Source organism: Lissotriton vulgaris, chromosome 2_1, assembly GCF_964263255.1.
Source record: "Lissotriton vulgaris chromosome 2_1, aLisVul1.2, whole genome shotgun sequence".
NCBI classification, from domain to species: domain Eukaryota; kingdom Metazoa; phylum Chordata; class Amphibia; order Caudata; family Salamandridae; genus Lissotriton; species Lissotriton vulgaris.
The window spans coordinates 1,255,720,668-1,255,747,719 of NC_141687.1; the positions used below are offsets into that span (position 1 = coordinate 1,255,720,668).

The 27,052-nt window shown below is 45.5% G+C and overlaps 1 protein-coding gene across 4 annotated transcripts in view; it reads right to left on the bottom strand.

Moving 5' to 3' along the window:
* The window catches only part of IL18 (interleukin 18), a 220,186-nt gene that overhangs the window by 66,641 nt on the left and 126,493 nt on the right, over nucleotides 1-27,052 (bottom strand). For 3 of the 4 annotated variants that reach the window (XR_015308470.1, XR_015308469.1, XM_086956980.1), the window contains exons 3-4: nucleotides 16,639-16,650; nucleotides 16,383-16,523 (exon numbers count right to left, since the gene is read on the bottom strand). Coding sequence is in view for 2 of the 4 variants with exons in the window: in XM_086956980.1 (XP_086813106.1) it covers nucleotides 16,383-16,523; nucleotides 16,639-16,650 (153 nt within the window). In the remaining 2 variants the exon portion in view is untranslated. The remainder of the gene's footprint in view (nucleotides 1-16,382; nucleotides 16,524-16,638; nucleotides 16,651-27,052) is intronic. The other variant, XM_086956981.1, reaches the window with a different exon arrangement.

Below are 27,052 nucleotides of genomic sequence, written 5' to 3' on the forward strand. Positions count from 1 at the left end.
GAAACTAGGGCCCTGAAAGGGGATGACCTTAACCCTAGATATCAGTTCGCAGAACGGGGAGGATGGGTGGGTCGGTAAGGAATCTATCACTAACTAATGTCTCTTACAGATATATTGTTACACAAGTAGTAACTTGTGCATCTGAAAGAGACAAGTTAGTGATAGATTCCCTACCTTAGAATAGATACCCCAGCAATACCATCCCCGTGGTGGTGGGTCTGCGAACCAATATTTACACCAGAAAGTCCTGGAGAACGGAACGGCCGAAGTAGCCATCCCTCCGGACTTGACTGTCCAGGCAGTAGTGCCTCGCAAACGTGTGCAAAGAGGCCCACGTAGCCGCCTGGCAAATGTCCTGCAAGGGCACACCGCGGCCCAAGGCAGTTGTAGTGGCCGTGGCTCGAGTGGAATGAGCCCTCAGCCCAACAGGGGGTTCCTTCTTAGCCAAGGAGTAACACGCCTGGACGCACATGATAATCCATCGAGAAATGGTCCTCTTGTGCACCGCTTTCCCTTTCTTAGCGCCCGCGTACCCAACAAAGAGTTGATCATCCACCCGGAACTGGCGTGTGCGATCCAGATAGAACGAGAGCGCACGTTTTGGGTCCAGACGGTGGAGCCTCTCCTCCTCTCTCGAGGGGTGCGGAGGCGGAAAGAAGGTGGGCAATGTGATGGACTGCCCAATGTGGAAGGACGTGACCACCTTAGGCAAGAAGGAGGGCCTAGCCTCAAAACAACCTTGTCCGGATGGACTGAAAGGAAAGGAGGCTTACAAGAAAGAGCCTGGAGCTCACGCACTCTCCTGGCAGAGGTGATGGCTACCAGGAAGGCAGTCTTCAAAGAAAGAAGGCGAAGAGGACAGTTGTGAAGTGGCTCAAAGGGAGCGCACATCAGAAATGTGAGAACCAGGTTCAAGTCCCACTGAGGCATCACGAAGGGAACAGGAGGGAAAGTATGAGTGATGCCCTTCAGGAATCGATTTACGATAGGGGACTTGAACAAAGAAGGTTGGTCAGGCAGCCTCAGAAAGGCTGAAAGAGCTGAAAGATAGCCCTTGATAGTGCCCAGAGCAGAGCCCTGCTGGGCAAGAGAAAGAAGGAAGAGAAGAACCTCAGAGAGAGGGGCATTGAGGGGATCCACAGCCTTTGCTGTGCACCATGCCACAAATCTGTTCCACCTGCAGGCGTATACCGTCTTTGTGGAGGGACGCCTGGCTGCCAGAATGATGTTGCAAAGTTTAGGAGGCAAGTCAAATGGCCTCAACTGTCGCCGCTCAATCTCCAAGCATGGAGGTGGAGACTGGACAGGTTCGGGTGGAGGACCGTCCCCTGCTGCTGCGACATAAGGTCCTCCTGAAGAGGCAGACGACCCGGGGGATTGACTGACATACTGAGTAGCTCGGGATACCAGTACCTTCGTGCCCAGTCCGGAGCCACAAGGATGACTTGTGCCCGGTCGCGCTTGATCTTCTTCAGCACTCTGGGCAGAAGAGGTATAGGCAGAAAGGCGTACAACAGACCGCAGCTCCACTCGCGACGAAAAGCATCTCCGAGCGAGTGCCGCCTTGGAAATTCCAACGCGCAGAACTGATGACATTGCGCGTTCTCTTCGGTGGCGAATAGATCTAACCAAGGCTCTCCCCACTGCAGAAAGAGGCCTTGCGCCACGTCCGAGTTCAGACGCCATTCGTGATCCATCGAGCACCGACGGCTGAGTTCGTCTGCCCTGGCGTTCAGAGAACCTGCCAGGTGTTGAACCACCAAGTCACGCCCTGATGTACCAGCCATTGCCAGAGACGCAGAGCCTCCTGGCAAAGGGTCCACGACCCCACCCCGCCCTGTTTGTTGCAGTACCACATGGCGGTGGTGTTGTCCGTGAACACCTGCACTGCACTCCCTCGGACAGATGGGAGGAATGCTTTCAGTGCCAGACGAATCGCCCGCAGCTCCAACAGATTGATATGGAGCCGGGACTCCGCCGGAGACCAGAGTCCTCTGATCTCCGCCTCTCCCAAGTGGCCTCCCCAGCCCTGGAGGGACGCGTCCGTCACAACTACGTGTTCCGGTTGGGGAAGGGAGAGGGATCTGCCGTTGACCCAATCGCGGTCTGTGAGCCACCACTGCAGCTGTCTCGCAGTGCCCTCCGAGATCAGGAGATGGTGGGACAGGTTGCCCCGGTGCTGGGCCCACTGAAACTTCAGGTCCCACTGCAGAGCCCGCATCCGCCACCGTGCGTGATGCACCAGAAGGATGCAGGAGGCCATCAGCCCCAGAAGCCGCAGCGTCAACCTGACCGAAACCCGGGATAACGGCCCGAAGATCGGAATCAGGGCCTGTATATCCCGAACCCGCTGTTCGTGCGGGTAAACCCGAAACTGCACCGAGTCGAGAACCGCTCCGATGAACAGGAGCTTCTGAGAGGGGCACAGGTGTGACTTCGGCACATTGATGGAAAATCCCAGCCGGTGCAGGAGATCCGCCGTAGTCTGGAGGTGGTTGACGACTGCCTGGGGCGAGCCCGCCTTCAACAACCAGTCGTCTAGGTAGGGGAAGACTGAAAACCCTAACCTGCGCAGGTGAGGTGCGACCACCGCCATCACCTTCGTGAACACCCGTGGGGCGCTGGTAAGGCCGAAGGGGAGCACAGTAAACTGAAAGTGCCCGAGGCCTACCGTGAACCGCAGGTAACGCCGGTGGGCCGGCAGGACGGGGATGTGGAAGTATGCGTCCTGCAAGTCCAACGCTACCATCCAGTCTCCTGGGTCTAGGGCAGCCAAGACCTGAGCCAGTGTCAGCATTTTGAACTTCTCCTTCTGGAGGAAGCCGTTGACGTTCCTCAGATCCAAGATAGGGCTTAGGCCCCCTTTGCCCTTCTTGGGTACCAGGAAGTAGTGGGAGTAGCAACCATGTCCTACTTCTGGCCCAGGAACGCGCTCGATGGCCCCCTTGGCCAAGAGGGCCGACACTTCCTCCTGCAGGAGCCGCAAGTGATCCCCCAATACGCGGTGGCGTTGCGGTGGCATGGCTTGAGGGGTCGTCTCGAAGGGGAGGGAGTAGCCCCTTCGGACGATCTGCAGCACCCACCTGTCCGAAGTGACTGTGCGCCAGTGAGAGTGGTGATGGCGATCCCTGCCTCCCACTGGCGTCACATGGGCCGAAAAGCACGGACTAGGAGGGTTTAGAGGCGGATGCTGCGGGGGAAGGTGTGGACTGACCTCACCTCTTTCCCCGACCGCCACCACGGCGGTTTACACGGCCACCACCGCGCTGGATGTTAGTCTGCGGCGAGTGGCTGGCGGCACGTGTGGGGACGCCCCTTCCTTGATCACGAAAGGAGCGAAAGGCACCCATTTGCTGGTGCGGGCCGAGAGGCCCAAGGACTTGCATGGAACAGCATGTCCATGAGTGTATTTTGGACGTCTGCCGAGAAGTTGGCGGATCTCAGCCAGGCGTGGCGTCGTATCGCCACCGTCGTAGCCATCGCTCTGCCCAGCGAGTCAGTAGTATCCAGTCCGCACCTGATTGAATATTTTGCTGTGTCCCGGCCCTCCACTAGGGCTTGGCCGAGTTTGGCCCGTACCTCCAACGGGCACTCTGGCAGCACTTCCGCCACCGTTTCCCACAGAGAGTGTGTGTAACGGCCCAAGAGGCATGCGGTGTTGGAGGACCGCAGTCCCAAGCTAAGGGACGAGAACACTTTCTTGCCATAGGCCTCGTACCTCTTGGATTCCCGATCGGGGGAGCCGTCGGGAATGCGGTCTGGGAGTTAGAGGCCTGGATAACCAGACTCTTGGGGGTAGGGTGGGTGGACAGGAAACTTGGGTCGCCCGGCGCCGGGCAGTGGTGTCTGGCCACGTTCCTATCTACAGGCGAACCTGTAGCGGGCCTGGACCAAGTGCCCAAAAGAACGTCCGTCAAGGCCTCATTAAACGGCAGCAGAGGCTCCACGGAGCATGACTGTGGCTTAAGGACCTCAGTGAGGAGGTTAGTCCTCACGGCCGCGACGGGGAGCTCAAGGCCCAAGGCCCTGGCAGCCCTCATCAACACCACACCATAAGTCGCACCCTCCTCCGAAGCCACGGTAGGAGGAGAGACGAATCCAGTTTCTGGAGAGGTTTCCAGGCCACTGGCCTCCCCAAGGTCTCCTGTCCAGTCCATGTTAGACTGACACTCTCTTGTCAGAGGGTCCTTAGACCCCTCACAATACTCCTCTTCCCCCATCTCCTGAGATTCAGGGTCATAAGTGAATGAGGACGGTTCATAGAAATGAAAATCTCCGAACGGCGCCGATAGGCGTCGTCCCGACATCGGAACCGATTGAGAGGAGGCATCGGGGACGGCGCCGGCCGAGGCCGACGCCAGAGGGGACACCACACGGACCGACGCCGGGGGGGGTCGTAAGGTCCACCGGTGACGATCCAACGCCCGAGGAGGGTCGAGCGGTGCCCTGCGGCGCCGAGCCCGAAGGCGCCGACGACGCCGGGACCGCTGCACCCTGCGGCGCCGGGCCCGAGGGCTTTGGCAGTGTCGGTATTATGGAGCCCTGCGGCGCCGGGCCCGAAGGCGCCGGGGGCGTCGAGGCAGAAGCACCCGACGGCGCCGGGGTCGTAGCCCCTGACCCACTAGGGCCCCCAGACGGGTTCGCTGGGCCCGAAGGCCCCGCCGAACCCGTCGGAGGAGAAAGGGACCTCATGGCCATGAGGAAACGCTCAATCTCCTCCGGCGTCGCGTTCAGCCCAGGGACAGGGGGGTATGGAGCCGAACGCGGTGCCCGCGACTCTCGAGGAGCCGCGTGGGCGGTGTCACCCGAACCCCCGGCCGCGTCGCGCGAGCATCGGGGGGAGTCAGAAGAGCGATGATGTTTCTTCGACTTCTTGTGTTTCTTACCTGACGACTTGGACCCAGGGGAGTGTCTCCGACTCCCGGAGCTGTGACGACTCCGTCCCCACGACCTGTCCCTCGACCTCCCGTGGGACCGGGACCTCACGCGGCGCGGGGCCGACTGGCGGATCTCGAGTCGCCTGCAGGACCGCTCCCGCCTGGCCTTCCTCGACAGGGCCAGACAGTCGGAGCAGGCCTCGTCGTCATGGTCGACGCCCAAACACATCGGGCACAAGCGGTGGGGGTCCGTGACCGACATGGTACGGTCGCACTCGTCACAATGCTTGAAGCCGGGCATCCCTAACGGCACCGTTGGAGTCGTTATAAGACTTCAAATTTGGATCAAAAGATCACAAAAGTTTAGTCAAAAAGTGACTAGGGAACTGCTCTTTCCAGATCTGCGCTGGCTGGCGCGGAAAAAAGAAGAACCGACGTCAGCACGCGGAGGCGGCGTCTAAGTACTCCAACGACGTCAGCACGGCGCCCACGACGCCGACGACGGACGTGGAGTCGCAGACGACGCCTACCGGCGCGCAAGGGTACTGCTACGCAAAACTTTCCGGATCCAGTCTGACGCCTGGGGATATTCTAAGGTAGGGAATCTATCACTAACGTGTCTCTTTCAGATAAGCAGAACAGCTGTGTAATCACCAGTGGCTTATGCTTTTAGAGTGACTTGCAGGCATCTGTGATAAATTAATTTCTGTGGATCTGTCTTTGCAAGGAGCTGAAATGGATAATGTATAATTCTATGAATAAAAAAATATGTGCCTTCAAGAAGAAGAAGCTGGAGTTGTGGAGAATGCTAATTAAAGGTGGCCTACTTGAAGCATTCGCATGTTTAGCAGAAGCTCTTGAGGACACAGGCTATGACATGGACAGTGCTGCTGAGGTTATAAAAAATTGCTTGACTTTGCTCAGGGACAGTTTAGAAATCATGTCATAGTCTGGGTATTTCAACCTTTTCTAGTGGATGCAGGTACTCATCTTCCAGTGTACCCTCAGAAACATCTAATTGAGCTCAAGAGTGACGCACATTGCAGATGCAATCTAGCAAAATTTCATTGGGACAATTTTGGCTGAAAACGTCTGGAGAACGTTCAGATTTATCAAAAATTGCAATCAAGACTCTTCTGCCATTTAGCTCCTATTTATCTGAGACAGGGTTCTAAGCATTGGCAGTATTAAAGATGAAGTACAGTTGAAGACTTGTGGAGCACAACCTGAGGAGGGCAGTAGCAAGAATACATCACAGATTGACCATCTCTATAGAGGAAAACAGGCATCACATTAGCTCAAAAAGGTGTTAACATACAATACATTTTGTCAAATTATGTTTTGTTTGTGAAACATGAAGTACCATTGGAGACTTTCACTTTGAACTGAGTAGTAAGCCTCTGACAACTAACCAGAGTCACCCACAAACCTTTGGTAGCTAAACATTGGTTAGTATTACTTCCCAACCATAAAAATGATTTGTTCAGAGCATTATGGCGGTGATGGCTGTTGATTATTCAGAGTACCAACACTAGCCTTTTTTTGTCAGGAGTGGGTACTTTCTCTTTAAGAATTTTAACAGGGGCATCCTGGCATTAAAAAGGTTTGAAGACCTGTGTCCTCGAACATGGTATAAAAGTGTACCCAGGGCCTGTCATTTAAATGTCCAATTTAGGTGTACTTCAGCACCCATTGTGCTATCCATTACAGTGACAGTTTAAACATGACTTCAGACCTAACCTCTGTAGCCTGGCCTTTTGACAGGCCTAAATGTTTCTTTGAAATAATTATAAGTCAGCCCTTACCAGGTCTCATTGCCCATGTAGCAAGGTGCATGGTATTTAAAAGTAGGGCATGTAAAAGGTTACACATGTCCTTACAATGAAAAGGTCCAAAAAGTTGTTTTCACTTTGGCAACTGGGATGTAATACTAAAGATTATACTGTATCTTGGGAAAAGAACTTGCAGGAAAAAAATAAACAACTATTTGTAATAGTTACTAAAATACAATTCAATGGTGAAGCTAGGTTTTTACTAAATATTAAGGAAAAGTAACTTTTAGAAAGTTACATTTTACCTGCCAGAACTTCCTTGATAATACTGTGCATGTGCTCTACCACAACAACAAACCAGTATTTAACATTTGAATAGATGTGAAATTCCTCCCTGGGGCAAACAAAAGTCTGACCTGAATGGGCAGCGATGACCCATTTAAACCTAATAGAATATGCATGATGGGTCTGTGAATATCCTTTTTGACATTAAAGGGTCAAATTCTGCTTGAATGTTAAATCCTGCTTGACAGGTCTGCTGATGTTTTTTCCCATAACACTTGATTTGATTTTTAAGTTTATATAGCGTCTGAGTACCTTGAGGCGTCTTGGCGCTGCTGCTATCATGAGTGAAAGGAGGAGGAATAAGACCAGGGAGGTCAAGTGCTACTCTACTGCTTAAAGAGCCAAGTCTTCAGTGATTTCAGTGATGGACGGGCGAGGTCTTGCCGCCATCTTCAGGGTGCTCAGGGGTTGCCGGTGCAGTCTCTCGGCCACTCCCCCCCTGACAAGCATTTCTGGCGCATGACTGCTATCGCGCTTGTTTGACTATCGCTTGCAGATCTCTTGAGGCACCCTGCCGGGAGCAACGTTTTCCTGCTATTTTAAAGTGTAACTTTGGACTTTGTGCACACCTCCTGCTGCTGCTTTTAACTTTCTTACCTGCCCGCACTTCAGAGCGCCTGCTCGCTGATCGCTCCCCTTCACTGCCATCCTGGTTGCTGGAGCGGGGACGGGCGAGGTCTTGCCGCCATCTTCAGGGTGCTCTGGGGTTGCCGGTGCAGTCTCTCGGCCACTCCCCTCCAGCCACGCCCCCTACGACCCTTACATAATGACACCATCTTCCTGGCCGCGCAGCAGCCGCGCGCATATGGCGCGACGGAGGTGCGCCGAAGTTGCGCCTAAGTTAAGCCCATCTGCGCCCGTCCGTGACCGGTCGGGACCCGGGGCCACTGCCCCTGCCCCTTTTCTGACTTACTCCTCTGTTCAACTTCTCGCTCACTATGGCAACTGACCCCTCAGTACTTCCCTGCTTAAACGTATTGCCGCATTAGACCTCTCTGCCCCTTTTCCCCCTCTGCCTGCTCTCACCTTGCTTATGCCCCCGTCATCTGTCCCTCTGGTTTCCCTTCCTTCTCCTCCCCCCCTCCACCTACTGTGGCCTCTGCTTATCTTCTTAACACCCGCTCGGCAGGCAGGCATCAGCTGGAACTCTTTAATCTCCTGGATACTGAAAACCCCGATTTCTTGTTCCTTACAGAAACTTGGTTCTCCACAGATTCTCTGCCTGATGTCCTATCCACTCTCCCCGACTCTTATTATGCCCTCCGGGCAGATCGCCCGGACGGGAAAGCCGGAGGGAGTGCAGCTATGATCATCCAGTCCAACCTTCAGTTCCAGCTCCTTCCTCACCCCCCATCTCCAGTGTGGATTTTCTAGTTGCCCGTTCGGTGAATCTCCTGGTCCCGCTGACTGTAGTCCTACTTTACCGCCCCCCTCAAAACATTCCCTCCTTTGTGTCTACTCTGCAGGAACTCCTAGCTACTCTGGTGGTGAATAACTCGTCGGACCTTCTCTTGGGCGACTTTAATTATTGGCCTGGGGACCCCAGGGAAGACCAGACCTCTAAAGACTTTTCGGCTACTCTTCATTGCCTCAATTTTTCTCCCCACATTCACGCCCCCACCCATGTTCATGGCCACACCCTGGACCAAATTTGGTCGGCCAGTCGTGCCATTTTTTCTCCCACTATTCTCCATGCACCTGGTCGGATCACTCGCTGATCTCTTTTTTCATCGACCTTGGCGCAATAGATAAACCCCTTTTACCCAAGAACATTCTAGCCCGGAACTCGAACCGGGTTGATCTCAATTCTCTTTGCACCTCTCTTGCCTCTTCCTCTCCTGATTTACCGGATCTCCCCCTCGATCTCCAAGTGGACGCCGGAAACTCCTGGTTGTCCGCCTCTTGCGACTTGGTCGCCCCCCTCAGGAAAGTTAAGGCTTGTCGCCCCCATGAAGCCAACAAATGGTTCTCTAATGATCTTAAAACTCTTAAATTGGACCTTAGACGGTCAGAACGCCAGTGGAGGCGCAATTATTGCCCCGCCTTGCGGGCCAAATACAAATCTCTTCTTAACAGCTATAAGAGAGCTGTCCTCGCAGCCAAAACCAAATACTTTTCTGAGAAGATCATATTGGCGGCCAATAAATCTAAAGAGATCTTCTCCATTGTACACAATTTGGTTGCTTCTGACAGAGTCAACCCTAATCTTGTTCCTTCCCAAGCTCTTTGCTCTTCTCTCAATGATTTCTTCATAGAGAAGATCGCTAATATCAAACGTAACATCCCTCTGGTACCTTTTCTCCCCCCCCCCCCTCTCCTTCCCATGCCCTCTTCCCTTCTCGGCCACTTTCCTCCTATCTCCAAGGAATCTTTCCTTGCACTGCTTAGGAAAGTTAAGTCTTTTTCCCCCGTGGACTGTGGGTCGGCTCGTATCCTAAGGGAGCTGTTCCTTAGTTGTCCTGATCCCCCCTTTCTCTCCTCAATGTCTCTATATCTCAAGGATCAGTTCCATCATCCTTTAAATCGGCCATAGTCATTCCCATTTTAAAAAACCTGGTTCAGACCCCACTCTCCCCGCTAATTTTAGGTCCATTTCTCTCCTCCCCTATTTAGGGAAGATCTTGGAGAGTCATATTACCACCTGCCTCTCTGCTTACATCGAGGACAACCACTTCCTGGCCTCCCACCAAGCGGGATTCCGTCCAGTCCACTCGACTGAATCAGTGGTCCTTTCCTTCCTGGACGAGCTGAAGAGCAAGGCTGACTCCAACTCACCTCAAGCCTTGGTGCTCCGTGATGTCCGCTGCATTTGACATGGTCGACCATTCCATCCTTCTCGACCGTGTCAGGGCAGCGGGCGTTCAGGGCACTGCCCTCTCTTGGCTCGCCTCCTTTCTCCAAGGGCGGTCGCAGGCGGTCCATCTTTCAGGCTTCTCTGCCCCCACCCGCTTGGTACCCTGTGGGGTTCCCCAAGGTTCTTCCCTGTCCCCCCTCCTTTTAATCTTTACATTCACCCCCTCATTGTTTCTCTGTTTGACATGGAGGTCTCCGTGTATAACTACGCGGATGACCTTCAGCTTGTATTCGACCTTTCCCCTTCCCCTGACTGCCTCCTGAAATTCCACACTACCCTTACTTTTATTTCTGACTGGATGAATCATAACCATCTTAAGCTTAATACGGATAAGACGGAGTTGGTCCTTCAGGTGGTTCTTCCAGCCCCTGGTCTGCTGCTTTTTGGCCCCCCCACCTTTGGTCCTCCCCCGGTCCCCTCTGCTTCAATTAGGAGTTTGGGTATTAAAGTTAGCCAGAACCTATCCATGCATCCCCAGATTAGCTCAGTTGTTTCATCCTGCTTCTTATCCCTCCGTATTATCCGTAAAATGTCTTGTTTTTTCTCCCCTGATGCCCTCATACTTATTGTTTTGGCTATGATTCTCTCCCGTCTAGACTACGGGAACAGCCTGTACGTGGGCATTCCTGCCTACAAACTGCGCCGCTTTCAGGCCATCCAGAATCAAGCTGCCCGTCTCATTCACCATCTTCCCAAGTTTCATCACATCACTCCCCTACTCAAGTCCCTTCATTGGCTCCCCATTCTTCAAGATGGGTTGCCTGGTCTTTATGGCCCGTGCCCGCACTGCCCCGGTTTTCATAAATTCCCTGATCAGTCTCTATACTCCCAGTCGCACCCTCCGCTCCTCCAATTAGGTTCTTCTCAATGTCCCTCGCTTCCGCAAGTCTAGAGTTGGTGAAACCAGGTTCTCCATTCTAGCCCCCCGCTTCTGGAACAGTCTCCCTTTGACCATCAGGTCTATCACGGTTTACCCCCAGTTCCGCAAAGCGCTTAAGACCCACCTGTTTGCCCAAGCTTATCCCTCTTAAATTTCCCCAGGTCCGCCTCTGTGTGCTTCTGTCAAACCCCAGCGCCAGGAAGCCGCTTGGTCGCAGTGCGCTCTATTAAGTACTTTCAACTTCAACTTCAACTTCATTCTTGAAAGGGCATCAGTTCTGGGCACTTCCTTAAATTTTACGGCTTTCCAAACAAAATTCCTGCCTCTCCATGCAGCTTGTTTAACATTGGGCATTACTAAGTATTTTGCGTCTGAGGATCTCAGTCTCCTAGGAGGGTTGCACCAGACAAATTTTTCATGAAGATTGTAAACCAAAATTATGTAGTGCCTTAAAAGCAATACAGAGCGCCTTCATTTCAATCCTTTTTGCCACATGAAGCAAATGTAGCTTAATCAGGACCTGTGAGATGGATTGGTAGTTTGGTATTTTGTTGAGAAGCCAAGCTGAGGCATTTTGCAGCATCTGGAGTTTAAGGAGAAGTTTTTTTCGGATACCAATAAAAAGGGCACTCCATAATCCAATTTAGCTAGGACTAAGGTGGTAACCACCAGTTTTTGAAGGAAGGAAGGGATAAAAGGACAAATCTTTCTAATTATTCTTAAAATAAAGAATACTAAAGGAAAAACAGCATTGACCTCGTCTTCAAAAGTAAGTTGATCATCAAACAGGATTCCTAAGTTCTTCACTTTCCGCACTGGTGAGGGAGGAGCCTCCATGTCCCGTGGCCACCAACTTGGTGATCAAAAGGAATTGTCTTTGCCTGAACCTCAACTTAGGGGAGACTGAGGTTCTTTTTGGCAATTTGATCGTATCCAGCAGTCTATCTGGGACATACAGGAGCAGAACTTTTGGGCAGTGTCCTCAGGGTTGCTTGGGATGATTATCACTATTTGGGCATTGTCGGTGTAATACACCACAGAAAAGCCAAAAGAATTTATCAGTCTTGCCAGTGGGGTAATGTACAGATTAAAAGGAGTAGGGCTCAATGATTAGCCCTGGAGTACGCCACATGGCAAACAGACGTGTTCAGAGATGAAATTGCCTTTAGCATCATGATTCGTTCCATATGTTATGAAGGAGGTTAACAACTTGAGTGTAAGGCAGCTTGTTCCTTGCTCAGCGAGTCGGTCAATTAAGATATTGTGGTTGACCACATTAAAGGCTGCTAAGAGTTCTAATAATATCAGTGCAGCCTGACCTCCTCTATATGAGCCTAAAGCCTCAGTTCCTCTGATAAGCTATGAGTGCTGTCTCAGTGTGCTTTCCTAAAGCCACACTGGCTAGAATCCAGAAGGGTGTTACTGTCAATGAATGACATGAGCTCAATGTTTAAAGCTTTCCCAAATAGTTTGGCTGGGAAAGACAGTCTACAGAAGGCCTGTAGCACCTGGGCTCTTGAGGATCCAAGTCACTTTTTTCAGCAAAGGTAGAATGGAGGCTTTCTTCCACCCCAAAGGAAAATATCCTGTCCTGAATCATAGTCAATTGAGTACTAAAGAGGTCAGGGGAAAGGTGAACAATTTTTTGAGCGCATGGATCTAATGGTCTCAATTTGATACATCCAATTAAGTTTAAAACTTGTCTGTGCTAAGTGAGGAGTACTTATCAAACATATTAGGTTAGAATTGTGTTGTATTCACCGAAGGTATACACACTGTTGGTTTACTGGATATGAAAGTGTCAAAGACTTCCTTTACTTTTTTCTGGAGAATCTTTGCAAGTGTATTGTAAAACATCTGGCTGCAACTATTGTTGCTAGGCACAGGCAATTTTGCTTGATTTTTCACTGTGTACAAAAGCTCCTTTACTGAATTGTCAGATTGAAAAATCGTGTCAGTAAAATATTTGATTTTTCCTCTAGTATTACATTTTGTATTGTGCAATTGATTGCTTGTGCACCTCTCTATCTCATGAATCACATTTAAATCTCCAGATTTGGCCCTTTTTCCTACACAGCTTTTTCTAAGTTCTTAGATGCTCAGAGAACCATGGTTCTGAAAAGGACTTGCGGCGATTAGAGAACACTTTTTCGGGGCCAAAAATTTAGATTTTTTTTTTATCCAAGCAGAAAAATTACAGATAGTTGCATCCGTATCTGACTAGGACTAGGGCTGAATTCTAGTAAGGTTTCAGGTAGAACTGAAATAAGATCTGAGGAACTGATCTTCTGCCATGCACTACTCTTTGAAGCCTGAAGATGTTTGTCCATTTTGGGCAAGAGCTGTGGTAAATTGATGGTGAAGGTCATGGCCTTGAGATCAGACCACACCAGATGGAGGAAACCTATTATCTTGAGATATGGGTTGCTATAAAAATACCATCCAGTGTATGTCCTGCAGAATGTGTCACAGATTCGACCAACTGATTTAGTCTTACACTCCTCATTATTTCGGTCAGGAAGATAGTATTTTTGTCCTCAGTATTCTCCAAATGAAACGTAACTGAAAAATCCATCAATTTAATGCTAGGCTCTATCAAGGAACTTAGATATGGTACAAACAGTGTTCTGGGCCCTTAGGCACACTGCAAAGAAGCCTCCCCTGCCTCACGCAAATGTTAGCTTACACCTTTTCAGCACTCTTCCTTGGTCTCCCATTGAAGGCAGGCTCCAATCTCAGTTGGTCTCTTTTTTACATTAAAGTGTCAATGGCTGTTTGACAGCTATGCTTGTTTTGTATGCACTGTTGTGCATTTCAAATAAGGGAAACAGTGGCAAAACAAGTTTTGTGAATCCACTGTTTGGCTGCTGGAAAATTCTTTTGTTCTACCAGACATCTATTTCTGAGCAGGTACTGCACCTACAACAAACTAAAACTAGTGTTTAGTATTAGATGTGGCAGAATACTAGTATTATCATAGTACACTCCTTAAACACACTACCAGTCTTTAGAGTTTAGTGTTGTCAAAAACGTTCAACATCTTGAAAATGCCAAAGAGGGTGGGGTTAGCCTAGGGAACCTTTAACCCATTGGTTAGTGGTGTCCAGGGGGCATTCCGACTTACTAGTTCATGCCAGGCATCAATGTGGCATGTCCAGGCACCCACTTCAGAACTCTCCTGGACCTGTGGAATTCCAGGAATGGACCTGCTGTCTGAGACGTGAGACAAGTCCTAACGTGATAAAAACCTGCTCTCCCTCTTTCACCTAGGACAAAGAAGTGGACTCCAAGAGTCATTGGTCTGACCTCCGGTTCAAGTTAAAGGAACACAACAAGCAACAAGAGGCCTTTTCCTGCAACTGCCCATCTTTCCAGTGGCAACTAGTCCTGGACCGGACCCTCCTGTTGGCATCTATATGTCACCCTCTGAGTCTCTAAGTGCCTCCCCCTGAAATCCTGGCGGTTTTAGAAATGCACCCCTATGGTGGATTGGGACTTAAAGGACTGAAGTCAAAAGGTAAAATCTTTGACCAGGACAAACCTAGTGAATGTAAGTGACCTGTGCTCCATCACGGTCAACGTCAAATCACACTTAGGTCTTGTTCTGCTGCGACCACTGACTATAAGTGGCACTTTGTGCTTCTTGCTGCTATTTCTAAGTAAAGGTTTAAAAAATCATATCTCCGGATCCCCTTATTTGATTTTTGTTATTTTTGTGTCATTTTGTTTACTAAATGTTACTCCATTTTTCTAACACATTTGGGGATTTTTATTGTTTTGCATTTCAAATTTATTACTGTATAAGTACTGCATAAATACTAAACATATTACCTCCATGTTAAGCCTGTCTGCTCTGTGGCACAGATACTATGGGGGTTGAGCTCAGCGTTAGGTAGTGACTTTACTAGTTCACACTGATAAGGATTGTAATTATTACTTGAGAAGAGTACCTACCCCCTCAAGTAGTAACCCAATGTATTACAATTACCAAAAAGCTAATCATAGTTGTTAGTTACTGTTGTACTTGTAGTGCATATCTGCAGCCTCTGTGTAGCCTTCTTCAACAGAGATTGATTTTCTCAATAACTTTGTTTAGACACTCAAATAAAAATGTTAATTATACTGCGGATACACAATCTTGCTAGTATGCAGGCATTAAACTGACAAATAGAGTTGTTCAACTATGCAGCTACAGTCAGCTAGTGTTTCGCAGATTTCACTGGATTCTGCTTTCTCAAGGCTGGGTAAGACTATAAAGGTTACAATCAATAATTCATTATTTTAAGGTACTTTAGACAAGTGATATTATTTCTCACTGCATGCGGAGACAAAGTATTTTGTAATAATGCCTAACAAACCTTCAAATACTCAAATGTGCCAACCGTTTCACAAGTATTAGAAATAAGAGAGAACACATGATAGAAAATGAATAGACTGATAATGCTTAAAATAAACTCATATTAAGGAAAAACAGAAAAACAAGCACATTAACTAATACTTTAAAGCAAAACAAAAAAGCTGTGTGATTCTTTTTGTGTACAATTTTTAAACAACTGCTATTTACAAACATTTTCTTCCTGTTATGCACAATCTAAATATAATTATTAGTACAAATTTCAAATATAACAACTTAAAAAACGATACTTATACGGCCAAATTACTATCAATAATCTTATTGATGTCTACATGTACCATACTATAAGTCACTATTCCTATTAATCTTTATATTGCTATAAGTGAGTCAGTGATGATTATCATTAAACTATCATTTCTACCAGATCCTACTAGGGAGTCCTACTAGTCTTATTAGTGATGCTGCCCTAGTGAAAGTCAAATTCAATATATATATCAGTTAGTGTATTTATAATGTAATTATACATACAAATATTTTGAATGGTCATAAGTCTCATCGCTTAACGGTGAACATTTCAGTAGATTTAAATGTTTGATTGATGAAAAGGCGAATGCTGGAATATATTCACTAAATGACTAAATGGTTTTCTTTTTAGATGGGATAAGTTTAAGGTATTTTAAAATAAAAATCTTCAAATCCCTCAAACAATAATTAACAATTCTATGACAAACTAGAATGTATGTACTAAATATTGTTTTATGTTCTATGCCATATGATAGGAGTTGTCATGACAAGCAGCATATACAAGATATAAGAGTAGTTTCAGAGTGATTTGTTATTCCAAGTTCAGTAATTTAGTTACAAGAATAGAACCTTATACGTATGTTTAAAACTAAAGATCACATAGTCATAGTACCTTGACTAAGTTGTCGACTATGGAGCCAGGAAACTCAATTTCCCTCATTTGTGAGCATTTCTATTCCTGGGCATATCTTTCACTTAACTTATTTTCCCTTAACTTACAAGCTTGATATCAGAAGTCAATTCACAGAACATGCACTACAAAAAATAGCCTTCCCCATACAATTCTCATAAAAATGATTAACAATGAATGCTGCGATAGTGCACACCAGAAACTGATTTTTCTCCCTGCTTCCTCATGGCATGATCAATTGACTATGTCAGATGTAGATGTCATGTACAAATTGTTCGAGATAATGCTTTTACGTTTCAGGTGATGGCAAGATACTTTGACATAGCTGTGGAAGTTGCAAAGTGAAACGAAAATAGTGTTCTTTACCTTTTTGAGATTGTGTGGCTGTCAGACCCTGGAACTGTGCACAGGAATTTTCAGGTGAGGCCTCAAGTATGTCATTAAAATAGTTCCTAATTAGACATGAGAAGCTTTTGTCACCAACCCTCCAGGCATCTGAGTCCAGACCTTTTAATGGCCAAAAGAAAATAAGATCAGAAAATGTAATCTCCTGCTTAGTTCTTTGTTAAAAGGGTAATATTCAGGTATTGTTTTATTTTTCAAGAGACTGACTAAACGTTACCTTTATTTTCTTCTGTTTATTAATGAGAAGTCCAATCCAAAAAAGAAAGAATACAATTATTATGAGACAATGCAGTGCAAAATTCTAAATCTCAGAATTTTCGGCTGTACACTTAAACATGCAATTAGTGTGTGAATAATCAACACAAGAAAATATAATTTTAAATGTAAGCATCATGTTTTATGCCTAAAGTGAAAATATGAAGTTGCTTACATTAAAATGTGTGGTATGCGGTCCAAATAGCAAAGCTGTTGGTTTTTTAATTCTTTAAATAATTGTAAACAACCACTTCTACTGGAAGGCAGGTCATGCATTTAACCAACTCTGCTGAGAACTTCTTTATGTTAGTCCAGAACTAGTACCATGCTCTCATCTTTACATCCTTCTCCATTCCCTTTTGTGGAAACACTGTAGATAAAGACACAAAGCCATTTACAATTGTAAATTTATATTTATGTCTCACAGCTATGAGGTGTTAATGGGTTTACTAGAAAGCAAATCTGTGTTACACGGGCACTGAATTATGTAGTAGTAGTGCCCATGCTTGGGATTGCTATCGCGAGGAACAAGGTATGGGTGGCCTTATAAGTTTGTTAAAACCCACCAACTCATGAAGTTGTGTATTAAACTGATTCAAAACTCTTCCACACTGGCTCCAGTTGATATTGTAATCCACTAATGGTCTGCAGTAAAGTTCTTTCCAGGCTAGGAAGAGTCAATCAACCTCAAACGTGGTGGGGTATAGATGGTGAAAAATGTGCATTTGCAAATGAAGCTGCCTTTCAACAGTCGGTAATTAAGCATAGTACAATTACTATGTCATTACATATATGCACTCTGTACAATTAAGCACAGTAAAAAATGCAAGTTGAAAAATGTCACGTTAACATTCCAAGAAGTACTGGAGGGCGATATATCCCCACACAGCCGTCCCTGGCGACTTTACTCTTTATAACACATCCTCAGCCCCGAGCAGGAATCGAGGTGTCCTGGCTGTGCTCGCATTGGGTTGCGTGGTTCCCGGCGCTGCAATGCACTAGAACAAAATTTCCTTATGCTAAAAATCTCCTACTGTTGATACTTCTCTACCTCCCACATACAGGGGACTAGACTTGGTCACGTGACTGGGAGCAAAGATGTATGGCGACGATTGGAGACTGGTTTTCTGGTTGCCAACTGAGTGATTTCCCAGACCTGGCGACCGAGTTTGATGTGCCCCCACACCATTTCCTTTTTTACAGCGCAATGATAGTCACCATTAAGTGAAAGTTGGGTAGAGACGGGCTGGAACCTGCCGAACACAACTGTCTTAAAACTATCTGCACAAGGACAGGCAGAAATGATTATCGTGCTTCTCCCAAGAAGGTGGGCCGAATGTGAAGGTGACAATATGACATTAGAGTTGTAGAAAGGTCAACACAGCCCTGAACATACACAAGCATGGGATAAGATCATGCATGATTGTCCCATGATAACTCTTGATGGCCACTTACTTTCTGTCTCAGAAGAGGTATCAGATGAGGATTGCGCCGCTATCCCTCACTGACAAGGTCACGTACCACATACACCTCATACACTGACCAGAGCTGAGCACGCCGGGGGCTCACATAACTTGCCCCTACCTTCCTTCCCAGTATATTACTAATACTACTAGGCCTTCCTCACCTAATTAGCAGTCCCTTGTGCCCTTAGTTGGGTTTACACATTAGTTCCTTGCTTATTGGCTTTCCCCACCCTCTTCCTGCAATTCTTGATATTACAGCATGAGACTTAAAGCACTGGTTTGGGTGGCTAAAGAAGGTAAGGTTACCTGCCTGCACTAACATTACAATTCCATTCGCTACCACACCTACTTGGACATGTGTATCATGTTACTGTATGATGTGCATTCCTTGTTATGGTCTTTTGGACTTATACCATGATTCGCCGTTTTTAAACATGACTGTACCCTAAATATGGCAAAAGCTAAGAAACTGTTTAAAAATAATGAAGATTCCAAGAAGTAAGGCTTGAAATCTAATCCAAATGTCGTTTTAATGGAGGTCTACTGCGAATATTTATAAATTTCGAAAAAGTGTAAAAGTAAATTGTAGCAGTGCTGCAAGTCTTTGCATGTGCATTAAGTTATTTAAAAGATTTGTAATGCTCACAGCTACCCCTAGAGTTTCCAGGCGCACGCAGCAAAGGAAGAGGAATTTTGGGTACACTGGCCTATATCCCCCATGCTTTCTTTCTGTTGGTGGAAGTCTGGGGCATTTCATTCAGCAGGACCTAAGCGTTCCGGTACACAGTTGACATGTTTCCTGCAGTTCCCTCCTAGGCATAACAATTCTGTAAAGGGTAGGACCATGCCCCTAATTTGGGCCCAATGTGTTCTCAACACCTGAATCTTTAATAAAATTAATGAGCACGATCGCTTTGAGAGCAAGATTGTATTCATCTGAACTCCAGCAAGATGTCTGACAAAAACTGTAGACACACATAGATATACCCATGTTCAGAAATGGAAATTTACTCAGTGGTTCAGGTCATTTATTATACGTATAACAACGGATTCCTTTTACATTTCATAACACATGTTAAACAGTGCACTGATCCTACTGCATGCGGTGTAACTTTGAAAAATAATTACAAATGCCAGAACGAGAACATCATATCCCACTCTTAAATCTACCCTTACCATCCAAAGCTGAGCTCTGCAAATACACTTCACTATTAGTCTTCGAAGCTTAAACATGCATTAATAGGGCTGAGGCAATATGTTTATATGACAAAAGCAAGATGGAGATGGTTTCGTTTTTTTTGTTCTATCGCGGTCAAGGAGTTCCATCTCCCTTGTTTTGGCACTTACTGCCAAATCTGGAACCACTTACTGTCATTCGAACATCCAGGCTACTTCTGACATTCATATTCCTTCTCCATTTCTACCACCGTATTGCCTAATTCCTACTTGTAACCCTTGACCATCACATGTCTTTCCCATAGTCGGACACCCTGAATGTAAGCTAGGCCCTACACACATTATTAACAGACAATGGACAGGACAACATGTCACTCTTGCCCATGCAAGAGCTATTGGCTTGCCAATGTCTTTTAGCCATGTTGTACAGAAGCATGGCTACTGCTCAGAATGGCTTAAAGTTAGGGGCATAGAGTGGATTGGAATAGATTGAAATGGCATAGAGTAGAGTGGCATAGAGTAGAGTGGCATGGAGAAGAGTGGCGTGGAGTAGAGTGGCGTAAAGTGGTGAAGAGTGGAGTGGTGTGGAGTAAAGTGGCACAGAGTAGAGTGGAGTGAAGTAGCATATAGTAGTGTGGAGTACAGTGGTGTAGAACTGAGTGGCAATGAGTGAAGTGGAGTGGCGGCAGGTGGAGAATAAGCTAGGCCCTAAACAAATTTATAACAAGCGATGGCACGGCCAAAAGGTCTCACCTACGTGAGAACTATTGGCTTTCCAATATCATTTAGCCATGTTGTACAGAATGGCTGCTGCTCAGAATGGCTAATGGTTAGTGACATTGAGTGGAATGGCGCAGAGTAGAGTGGCGTAGTGCTGTGGAGTAGAGTGGTGTGGCATGTAGTAAAGTGGTCTGGAGTAGAATGGCATAGAGTGGCAAAGCATGGAGTGGCATAGAGTAGAGTGGCATGGAGAGGAGAATCACAGAGTAGAGCGGTATGGAGTAGAGTGGAGTGATGTGGAGTGGTATGGAGTGGCGTACAGTGAAGTCGAGTGGTGTAGAATTCAGTGGCATAGAGTGGAGTGGCATAGAGTGGAACAGACTGGAGTGGCATAGAGTAGACTGGGGAGGCTTAAAGTGGAGTGGTGTGGAGAGATGTAGAGTGGAGTGGTGTAAAGTAGAGTGGGTAGTGTGGCGTGAATTGGTGTACAGTGGAGTGGTGTAGAGTAGCGAAGAATGGAGTGGAGTAGCATGGAGTGCTGCTGAGTAGAAGGCACAGAGTAGAGTGGTTTACAATTTGCCGGAGCACTCTCATGTGAGTATACAGATTGTTCGGTAACAATTTACATAAATCTCAACACCAATTATGACAGAAGTACAAGAAATCCAAAAGATGAGTGAATCTTGGAGTCTTTAATGGAGATTACAGCCAGCCGACACGTGTTTCATCGCCTTCGCGATTCATCAGGGCTGAAACAGACAAATAAGTAGCGTCTAGCATGTTCTTAGAACAGATGGAATTACATACAAGACCATAGTGTATGGCCGTAATAAACATGCAGTACAGCTTCCTCCTGCAGTGAACATCTGGTGATTGTTTCATTTCATTGAATTCATCTCACTCGTGCAACCACAACGCATCCGTGTCGGAGTTATGGTGGATATTACCAATTTATTATAAAGACGTGAAGTTGTGTGAAAGTGATTGTGGAGAGTACGTGTAGGGACGAGATAACCGTAGTGTATCTCTGAGGCAGGCAATGACACATGCTCTATATCTTGGCGAGAGTGTTCTAAAAGTGCGCGGCTCTTTCATCCTACATGCTAGTCATTCCGTGCAAAATAGTGAGAAACAAGTGTCATTGTGTGAGCATACCTAGAAGGCCGTATCGACGTCAAAAAAGGTCTGCATATTTTTGAAAAAAGGAAGACAAAATTGAAAAAACCTCATCACTAACTCATATTTAGTGATATTCAGGCAAAATGTCACCAAAGTGAGACTGTTCGCCCCTGGTAGTACATCAGCTTACCGCTTAGCTGGTGATAGTTCCGACCCAGCCGGGCCCGTGACCTATGAAAGCTGGTTCGAGTGCGTCCAGCAACAGTCTAAAATCTTGTTTCTGTGTAAAGAATATAGGAAGTTTTACTACGTGCTATTCTGAATATAAACACGATAAAATGAGATAGTACTGTTCATTCTATTCTAATGTCACAGGAATATTGTTCTAGGAACCCTGTACTCTAGAGCACCAAAATTGATTGCATATCTATGGGGAGTTCCCTACCTCTATTTCAACATAAAATTACGTTTATAATGTGATCACACTCATCACCACTCTCTGGCATGTTATTCAGTACCACAAAGGTCCTGTTTGTCAAACTTACATGAATAATAAATCAGGGCGTATTATAATGTACTCGGAGGCGACCCAATATAGTTGTTTACGTATGCGTTTGTTTCATCAGACAAGTACTGTTCAGGGAAAAGAGACAGCTATGTTATATATACATATACATATTTGGAGCATGTCCTTGATATGCGAAATATAGTAAAACAGTAAAATAATGTCCAGGTTTTACCTCTCTTTCTTAGAATTATGGCGGTATCAATGTCGGTTTCAAGATATGTACTGCACGGAGCTGGAGGGAAACGAGTAATAATCGGGTTAGACTCTGTAGGTGTACAGAGAATCACCAGATAGTGTCTCCGTGTACATGGCAGAGCCCGTAGTAAACTTACCCGTGTGTTGGCTCTTGCAGCGCGTTCGGCGGGTGCGCCTCCTCCGAGTTCAGTTCCTGTTTGGACACGTGGTTGTGTCCAAACAGGCGTATATGCGTTTACGGACGTTACGTGCGTTGAGACTAGAGCGCGTTTGCAACTCTGTCGATCGGCCATGTTGGATGGTCGTTCGCGTTGTGGTATAGTCATATCACAAAAAACAAGTGGAATTGCGATTATTCTATACATCGAGTGCGATGTAGAATTCAATGTGTTAACACACATAGTGCTTATTAATATTTAGGGCGAAAAAATTGCGACGAGCGAATCGTAATTACGATTGATTAAAAAATATATATATTTTATATTATAAGCACCAATCCCCCTCGTATAGAGGGACTTAGAGACAAATTCATAAAATTAGAACGACTAAAAAAACTAGAAAACTCAAAATGGTGGGATGGCGCGACTCTCAAACAATATTTGAGATTGAAACGCGTTCCAAGAGGTCTCAGAGGCCAAATTTTTCCCACCTACGATGACCTAGATGCCGACCTCATGATCAAATGGGAAGAGTCTCTATCTAACAATTCGATTACCCTTATGGAGATATTAATTGTTAGTGCGGAACGCAAGGTTACTAAACTGCAAGAAGAGATAGCCAACATAGAGCAAGAAATTAAAGATCTTAACAGACCTGAATCGACTGTTAAAAACTATACTATCCTGGACGAAATCCTACTAAAACATCAATCGGATATTAAAAACAGGAAAGCCAGGCAACTAAGAAGGGATGAGTTGGATTACTCCCGTGGTCGAATCTTTACTTTTGATAAGAAATATGACTCCCTGATTCCCAATAACTCCAAAAATACCAACAAGAAAACTCAGGGTTCAGAACCTGCCTCATTATCATCCAGCAATACTTCACTCAACTCCACAGGTACTGTAGGAGGTGAATCAGATAATCAAGACAGACAAGGGATGCCTCCCTTTTTTCAAGAGGTTTTACGGATCAGGAAGGGCAACAGATACCCTACAGTAAGAAACCAATCCGATCCAAAACCAGGAGGGGCAGGGGACGAAAGCACAGAGGATTACAGAAGGAAGTTGAGGTCAGGGGCCAACAGGAACTAGATGGTGCTAACACTAGAGAAGTGCAGGTGATTAACCGTTCCAAAATAAACCTTACTCCAGACATGGTTTCTCTTTTAAGCAAGGGTCTTAGTTTTAACCCATATGCAACGGGAGATATTTGTCAATTAAAAATTGATTTGTTTAAATTTGTGAGGAACCTTAAACTCAAAAAACATTTCTTTAACCTGGGGAAAAAGGACAGAGGGGTTACGAAGTCATCTGTTATGAGCACCACTGAAGCTTTATCAATAAAGGATGTACATGCAACTCATCTTCTTTTATCATTGACCGACATGGAGGATTCTCCTCTAGATATGGACAGACTCCTAGAGGAGTTGGATATAGAATCGGATTTCAGTATTGTCAGTGGACTGAAGTCCAAATCTAAATGGATTCCTACACTACCTGGTGGTAATGCCATAGACACATTTTACAAACGTGTGTTAGAAGATCTTGATAAACTGAACCGTCTACGCAAGGACAGGATGTTCAAATATAAGGATAATCTCACCATTGGGGAAAGAGTAGCACTTAACACACTTATGAATGACAACACTATCACTATACGAGAGGCAGATAAGGGAGGGAATGTAGTGATTATGGATCGCACAGACTACCAAATGGAAATTAGTCAGCAACTACAAGTAGAAACATGCTATGAAAGCCTCACTTATAACCCCATTGGTCCTTTAACAATAGAAATTAACTCTCAGTTGTTAAAGTGGAAACAATAAGGTTTATTGAATGAGGAAGAATATCTGTATTTGAAAGTTTTTAGACCCACATATCCATGGCTGTACACTTTACCTAAGATTCATAAAGAACTCCCTTTTCCACCAGGGAGACCAATAGTTTCTGGCATAGGGGGCCCCACAGAACGGATAGCGGAATACGTGGATCTCTTTCTGAGTCCGCTAGTCAAAAATTTACCGTCCTACATACAGGATTCCAAACATATCCTTAGCACTCTAGCAGACATGGAATGGCAAGAAGACTTTCTTCTAGTAACTATGGACGTGGTGTCACTATACACCAGTATTGACACAGAGCTGGGTATTCAGGCCATTAACAAAATTCTGTACAATAGACCAGCTACATTATGGAAACACACTGAAATGCTATCAGCAATGATAGAATTGGTCCTTAAGAACAACTATTTTATGTGTGATAAAAAATGGTACCGACAGAAACAAGGTGTAGCCATGGGCTCCAAAATATCACCCTCGTTTGCAAACCTATTCATGGGGGCACTTGAAGCAGACCTAATTTGGGGAACAAAGGGTGCTCAATATATTGACTCCATAATTTTCTGGGGTCGATATATTGATGACTGCATCCTCATATGGTCAGGCTCAAAGGAGCTACTACAAAAATTCTTCGAATATCTGAATGACAATACATGGAAGATTAACTTCACCATGAAGTGGAGTAATACTAATATAGAATTCTTAGATATTGAGTTTTACATCTCATCTAACTGTCTGCACAGTAAACTGTTCAGAAAATCAACAGCATGTAACGCAATATTGCATGCAACGAGCTCACACCCCTCACACCAGATCAACACCATACCATTTGGCAAATTTATTCGGGCAAGAAGAAACTGTAGTGAGGACTGTGAATTTGGGAGATGTATTGCCAGCATGAAAGAAAGATTTGAAACAAGGGGTTATACAAATAACACCATTAAAAAAGCAGAAAAAAGAATCAAAAACGTTAGGAGGACAGACACCCTAACCACCAGACATAAGCTCACCACTGAGTACAAAGAATGCATAAGAATGGTCACGGATTTCAACTCACTGCACTTAGATTTAAGAAAGAGTCTAACAAAACATTGGAGTTTACTGAAATCCGAAAAAGCATTGACCGAATACATTACAGAGCGACCACAAATCTCGTTTAGAAGAGGTAATACATTAAGGAATAAGTTGAGTCCTACAGTACCAAGAGACACTAGACGTACGGACTGGCTAACACAACGAGGTTTGGGTTTTCATAAGTGCGGGTTCTGCAGCATGTGTAAATGGGCCAAACATGGTACAACAAATTTCACAGGTCCAGATGCCGTATGTTATACTATTAAGAGCAACATCAATTGTACGACTAAATTGGTCATCTACATTATAGAATGTGAGTGTGGCAAGTATTATGTAGGAAGTACAATCAGACCACTGAAAGAAAGAATGATGGAACATATAAGAGCGATTGTGAATTGTGATCCCAAATATCCAGTGGCTTTGCATGTAGCCTCCTGCCAAAAAGACCGAATGAACAAAAATGTGCAATTTTTTGGTATCGAAACCATACCACTGGCGATAAGAGGGGGAAATCGAGAACTGAAACTGAGACGCACTGAAGCTATTTGGATTATGCGTCTGAAATCTGTAGAGTCAGGTTTAAATTATGATCAAGAGATGCAATACTTTTTGGGTGATTAGATACGAGATACTGTTTGTACTATACCGTCTGAACAATTTGTATGAAATATAATATAACGCAGACCTGTGCATGTAAATCCGTTAATATCTAGATCTTTCTTAATGCTGGGATTTCTCTCCTGTACATAGGATTATTGTGCAAGAGATCTGTACAACGATAACTCATGATACTGTACTTAATGTCAAATGCCAACCAGTCACGGTATGATTGGGTTTTTCACATAACTAGAAAATCAAACCAGTCACGGTGCGCACTCCACCTTCAGCAATTAGCTTTTAATTAATGTCACGCCATATTTCAGCATTAATAACAAGTCCAAATATCTATTTCCTTTATCAATCACTCTCAAATTGGAGCATACGCATTTATAATACTTGTCGGGCATATAATATAAAATATATATATTTTTTAATCAATCGTAATTACGATTCGCTCGTCGCAATTTTTTCGCCCTAAATATTAATAAGCACTATGTGTGTTAACACATTGAATTCTACATCGCACTTGATGTATAGAATAATCGCAATTCCACTTGTTTTTTGTGATATGACTATACCACAACGCGAACGACCATCCAACATGGCCGATCGACAGAGTTGCAAACGCGCTCTAGTCTCAACGCACGTAACGTCCGTAAACACATATACGCCTGTTTGGACACAACCACGTGTCCAAACAGGAACTGAACTCGGAGGAGGCGCACCCGCCGAACGCGCTGCAAGAGCCAACACACGGGTAAGTTTACTACGGGCTCTGCCATGTACACGGAGACACTATCTGGTGATTCTCTGTACACCTACAGAGTCTAACCCGATTATTACTCGTTTCCCTCCAGCTCCGTGCAGTACATATCTTGAAACCGACATTGATACCGCCATAATTCTAAGAAAGAGAGGTAAAACCTGGACATTATTTTACTGTTTTACTATATTTCGCATATCAAGGACATTCTCCAAATATGTATATATATATATAACATAGCTGTCTCTTTTCCCTGAACAGTACTTGTCTGATGAAACAAACGCATACGTAAACAACTATATTGGGTCGCCTCCGAGTACATTATAATACGCCCTGATTTATTATTCATGTAAGTTTGACAAACAGGACCTTTGTGGTACTGAATAACATGCCAGAGAGTGGTGATGAGTGTGATCACATTATAAACGTAATTTTATGTTGAAATAGAGGTAGGGAACTCCCCATAGATATGCAATCAATTTTGGTGCTCTAGAGTACAGGGTTCCTAGAACAATATTCCTGTGACATTAGAATAGAATGAACAGTACTATCTCATTTTATCGTGTTTATATTCAGAATAGCACGTAGTAAAACTTCCTATATTCTTTACACAGAAACAAGATTTTAGACTGTTGCTGGACGCACTCGAACCAGCTTTCATAGGTCACGGGCCCGGCTGGGTCGGAACTATCACCA